The sequence below is a fragment of the Epinephelus moara genome, chromosome 9, assembly GCF_006386435.1.
Source record: "Epinephelus moara isolate mb chromosome 9, YSFRI_EMoa_1.0, whole genome shotgun sequence".
Lineage (NCBI taxonomy): Eukaryota > Metazoa > Chordata > Actinopteri > Perciformes > Serranidae > Epinephelus > Epinephelus moara.
Window position 1 is genome coordinate 34704802 of NC_065514.1, and position 6000 is coordinate 34710801.

Genomic DNA, 6000 nt, shown 5'->3' on the forward strand with positions numbered 1-6000 from the left:
TATAGTTGTACTGAATTTAACGAAGCCTTGAGGCAAATAATTTGCTTCAAGGTTTATTATTAATGGAATTATTCAAGTTACTTGAGGAATCGTTTCAGCCCTACTCTTATAGCTATAATACGCTTCCAATCCACTAGGTGGCGGTAATGCTGTATTAACCGCCAATACACACAAGGTTACACAAGAGGAAGAAGACGCAGAAGGACACCAAGGAGCCTTCCTCCGACTCCGCTGTCTCAGTGGAGACACGGCGGTTCACAGAGCTGAGCGAGAGGACATTCCTGTAGTAGTTCCAGCCCCCCAAATAGTACCAGGAACTTCTTCAGTGGAAACGGGTTACTAGGGCAACAAACTGAATGACTGCTGACTCCCTCACACTTTTCCCCGCCCCCAATGAAATTTGATCTCTCGCAGCAGCAGCAGACAGCTGAGTGGAGCGGAGCTGCGGAGTCCCTCTGAAGCCTCTGAGACAAACTAAACAAAACACTTGTAGGCTCCTCCACTTCATTTATAAACAAACATAAACCTTATTAAGTTGTCATAATGCATATTACAATGCAAGATAAGTTGAATATAGTGCCTTGACACGCCGCCGATGTGAAAAGCTTTTTTTTTTCTTTTTTTCCTCCTCCGGTTTATCCGGGAGACGAGAATTAAACCGGGTGGAGCTCTTAAACCGGACCAAACCGGTTAAACCGGAAATTGGCACAAGCCTAGTCAAAGGTCCCTGTGACCTTGCATCTTTCTCAATCTCATGAACACTAAATCTCAAGTACACTTAAAGGGAAATGCTTTAAGTTTGACACAAACGTCCACTTGAACTAAAGAATAAACTGATTAGAATTTTGTGGTTGAAGGTCAAAGGTCAGTGTGACATCATAATGTTCTGCATAAAACACTTTTCTGGCCATTTTTCAGTGTCATATCTCAGGAACAGATGCGGAGACATTTGGTCAAATACTGAATTGGTGACTCCAATCTTGGGTGTCCACCTTGAAACTGTGCTGATCATATAGATCTTCTGTGCTGTTGGTGGGAAGATGTGTGTGAAGCATCCATGTGTCCACAGACATGGAAGTAAACTCTAAGAGAAACTGGTGTGCAGTGGCATACAACCGCAGGGCAGAAATTCTAGTTATGTATGAGTGGTGTATTCATAACCAGGTACTTTTCTGTGTTGTCTGCAGTGGTACCTCTGCTGATGAAATGTGCAACTTCTATATAATGTACTACATGGACAGCAAACACGCCATCCCCTACATGAACTGCATGGAGCCTGGCTCCAAAGAGCTGTTTGAACATATTCCAGCTGAGGCCAATGTTCCTGTGGCTGTTAGTCCAGCTGACATGAACTCTATGATGCATATGGGCCACTCAACAGGTACAAAAGCATCACATATTGTTTATGTTGAATACCGCTAACCCATAGTTATTCAGTTTAGCATTTACTAGCTTTTTATTTTTCTGTTTGGGAGAAAGTTAATGTATGCTAATGTACACACTTGCTTTTTATACTTTACTCCATGTGTGCCTCCTTGTCTTATGAAAATTAGCTTACATCATTTACATTTTTCAAAAGAACCCGTTTTTAACTTAACTTTGTTTTTTTCCCCCCCGAAGATCATCAAGATCACAGACAGCTTCTGGATTCAAGCAAGACAGAGCAGGTTTTGGATCAGGGTGAGTTCAAAGGCAATAAGCTGCACCACTGTGTCATTACAACTACACTAGGTAGCAAAAGTATTTTCCCTCCTAGACTTTGAACATGCAAGGAAGGCATGCTCAAAAGTGAGGGATGTCAGGCAGGGGTTTCCATGTGGCTGTTTTTCAGGGTGTAATGTCTGTGCCCTGAGATAGACAAAGTTCAACTTTTGGAATGCAGCACCATACACCCCATATCATGTGATAAGGAACAGCCGATTATAGCCAGTAGATATCTTCCCTGTCTTCTGTAAATATTAATCCATGGTAAATAAGGAGAAGAACTTTATAGTTTTACTGCAGCTCTACCCAGAGATTTCTCCCACAGACAATATTTTAGGCCTCATACACACTTAAAAAACAACTGGGAGAAGGTCAGCTCCGAACTCTGGAATTCTGATAAAGTGGCCATGATAGTGGTGCTGATACAGTGGTACAACATTTGTCCCAGCTGTAACCCCTGGATTTCACTGGGCCCAGCTGCACCAGAATACCACTCTGACACGGCCACCAAAGCTGATTGCAGCCACTTAAGATAATGCTCGTGATCCCAGTAGACACGCTGTAGAGCATTTAAGAAGCGTCTCTTCATTGTGAATTCTTATGCTCATTATGACAAATTTTAACACAAATGTCTAATAGGATAAAATTATGAAGTGATGAGATTTTATATCCCAAAGGTCATCTTCACTGTGACATCATAATGTTCTGCATAAAACACTTTTCTGGCCATTATTCAGTGTCATATCTCAGGAGCAGAAGGGGAGACATTTGGTCAGATACTGATCAACAAGATCAACACTAATCTTGGATGTCCACCTTCAAACTGTGCTGATTGTATAGTTCTTCATCTGTGTGAAGCATTCATGTTTTCACATACATGGATGTAAACTATAAGAGAAACTTGAGTACTGCATGGAAGCATACAACCGTGGGGCAGTATTTGTAGTTCCTTATTGTGACCAAACACATGATGAGTGAATGAATGGTGGCACTGTTTTTAATAGGGGTGTAACGATCCATCGATCGGGATCGATATATCGCTTTAATGATCAACAATCCAATATCATCGATGAAAAGCGAAAACATAGATCCATATCTTCATCTTAAGCATAGGCTGTTATTTTGAAAGTATGCGTCACTGTCAAACAGCGGCAGGCAGATGGCAAACATCCAAGAGAAAGACGATGAGGATAACCGCAGCAGTGTGGAAATATTTTGGATTTCGGAGAAAATAGGAATCAACTCAATATGCCGTATGTAAACAATGACGTTACAAGATAAAACACGATGTACCATTACCTGCCTGGACGAGTGTCTCACTCTGCTAACTTCTTGCTTAATCAACATTAGCTGCTCTGTTTTAACAATGTTTGGCAGAAAAACCATGCAGGCTGAAATTCAACCATGCTGTTCTGTTGGGAGATGTATTGACTTAAATCACCGGTGAGTAAGAATGATTATGGCGTAGTTAAGCAATGAAAAGAGGAAAAATGTCCGCTAGTTGCAAGGCTAATTTATGCAGTGTAAGCATGCTTAAGCTAATAATGGGTGATTAGCAAAAAAAAACCCCAATTGTTTTGTCCATGATCCTTGACAGTTATTACTGAGCTGAATGTGATACTTTTGTTGAATCTGATCAAGATCTGATGATCTTGTTGTTAATCTGTGTTTTATGGCTGTTAGGAGAGGTTTGCCTTCAGGGCAGATTTCTTCCAGAAAGGTCTCTCTGACAGAAAGCCCTGATGGTGAACTTATCCCATGTGCTTTTTTCATTTGTGTTAGTGGAGTCAGTTTAAAGTGAACTTCACTGTACTTATTATTTATGTGTTGTTTATGTGTTTTATGGCCAGAAGTAAAAAAGAAAGGGGTGACAGCTTCTTCTCTAACAGACTGTGTTATATGGGCAGATAATATTGCCTAATATTGATCACAGACACCTGAATCGTATCAAATCGAAATTGTATGGTGGCAGGCTTTGTAATATTGGAAAATATTGTATCGTTGTCCAAAGAATCAATATGATATTGTATTGTGATGATAATGATGATTTACACCCCTAGTTTTTAAATGACTTCAGACCTTCTTTGGCATGTCTGTACTGCAATTTTCTTGTTACTTAACAGCAACATATAGACCATATACCAGGGCTATTCAATTACAAATTCAATTGGGCTGGATTTTAAAACCAGAAAATGTCAATAGGCCAGACATTTTCAGCAGCAGACACCCTACTGAAAACTTTTTTCCAGCTATTGGTAATGACAAATTTCTAAACGGGTGCAAGTTATTGTAGCAGTGTTTTTCTTGTCACATTTGAATAATAAAAATGTAGTCACATATCTATCCAAAGAACATCACATAATGCAGAAATAGAATAAAAAAAGAGCTATTACTGCACAGAAGCATAACAAGTGACATTAATGGTAACTAATAAGACACACTTTCTCGACCAACATCTCCCTCTCTCCCTCTCCCTTCTCTCTCCCACACACACACATGCAGACACCTCACTTCATGACATTTTCCTTTAGGGTCAGGTGGTTAGGAAAAAACACAAGATATAGTTTTATACAGTCTATGGCAGCAACAGTCATGTTAACATTAGCAGAGTCACTATATAAACTCAGTAATATTTCACTTGAAACAAACCTAACATATCAATAGAATAAATATTACTCCTGACATCACAATACTGAGTAACATTATGTAAGCATGAAGAACAGACATCAGTATCAATCATTCATCTTGCTCTCTCTCCCACCTCTACTGAGGACTCTCGTTGTCTGCAGGTAGGCTACCCCAGGAACATTTTAAGATAAGTGGCAAACTAAGTTAAACAGACTACATACAGACAGTTCTCATTTTAGTTTGTTTTTTACAATCTGCTATTGGTCCTGCTAGCGCGGTGTGCTTGTGTAAACTGCGATGGTAAACCATAGCGCTGATGAATTAGAGACCGTGGATAGAACAGATTGAAATATGGCTTTCTACATGCTGAACACGTTTATTGACAAAGCACTGACTTTTTTTTGGAGGAGGTTATATTGCACTTACTTATAAACTAAGAACAAAAAGTAAGGAAATTTGTTTTTGGTAGATTATTTCTTTGTTGTAACAATGCTTCTTGGAAATACATCTTCTTGGAAATACATCTTATACCATTCAAAAGCCTGTTTATTTCACATACTCAGCTCTGCTGCTCATGAGCAGCAGAGCTGAGTATGTGGGTTGCATCCATGAAAATTTCAGGGGTTAAAGTTCTCCGGCACAGCGCCGGATTTCCGGCGTGGCGAAGTTTCTGTCCGGCACGGGCAGAAGTGCTCTACTGTGCGAGCATTTCACTCACATTTGCCCCTAAAAATATATATATATATATGTGCGAACCGGGAAAATGATTTAGGCACACGCTGTGCGAGTAAACACAACCTTCAGTTTACCATAATCGGCATCAGACGTTTTTTCATCGGTAATCGATCAAATAAATGTATTTTAAAACTCGCTCCTTTGGCTCTGATACAGCCTCTCCCTACCTGCCTGCAGTCCCCACTGCACTGAGCTTTGTAACGATGTCCCGCCTACAGCCCCCTCTGATTGGTTACACGGCACAAGTGATAGCCAATCAACACTGACAATTTTGCAAACAGCCTAAATGATTTAGCTTCTAAAAATAAATAGCACCAAGGCAAAAAAGAAATGTAGGAGCTATAAGTCAAAAAGTCTGGTAACCACTGAAAGTTTAATCTTTATTTATAAACTCATTATGCTATAAAAGTTGAATCTGAAAAGTAACTACTAAAGCTATTAATGTAGTGACCAAGGTTCCTGCCACTCTCTTTATCTCTTAATCAGGCAGGATCAGATGCTTTTGGTTTATAGATAATTTAACATATTTATTAAAGGCATTTCAAGTGAGATTTGTGTTGGAGTTTGTGTTGAGTTGAACTATCAGTCAAATAATCAACAATTAGATATTTATTCAAAATCATGCAGCCCTAATTAAAATCCTACTACCAGCTAAATTTACTTAAGGTATTTAAAAAAAGTACTTTTTTGTAGAAAATCGGGTGGTGACTGATATGTTAACCCTTAAAAAACCAAGCCATTTATTGCTATTTTTTGTCCGCCTGGCCTGTCTGTCTATTAATGCATGTATAATCTCAACCCTTTCATGCACAGTCAAGTAATGAACATCTTTTTTTTCAGGACAACCTGGGCAATAATAATATGTATCCTAAAATGATGCCACATGAATGGATCAATAGTTATATGAGTATAAAAACAAAAGAAAAAGCAAAA

General features: G+C 39.2%; 1 protein-coding gene across 3 annotated transcripts in view; it reads left to right on the plus strand.

The window, feature by feature from the left end:
- The window catches only part of pam (peptidylglycine alpha-amidating monooxygenase), a 76153-nt gene that overhangs the window by 30250 nt on the left and 39903 nt on the right, over positions 1-6000 (plus strand). For all 3 annotated transcript variants that reach the window (XM_050052675.1, XM_050052673.1, XM_050052674.1), the window contains exons 14-15: positions 1188-1381; positions 1621-1680. In XM_050052675.1, the coding sequence (XP_049908632.1) occupies positions 1188-1381; positions 1621-1680 (254 nt within the window). The remainder of the gene's footprint in view (positions 1-1187; positions 1382-1620; positions 1681-6000) is intronic.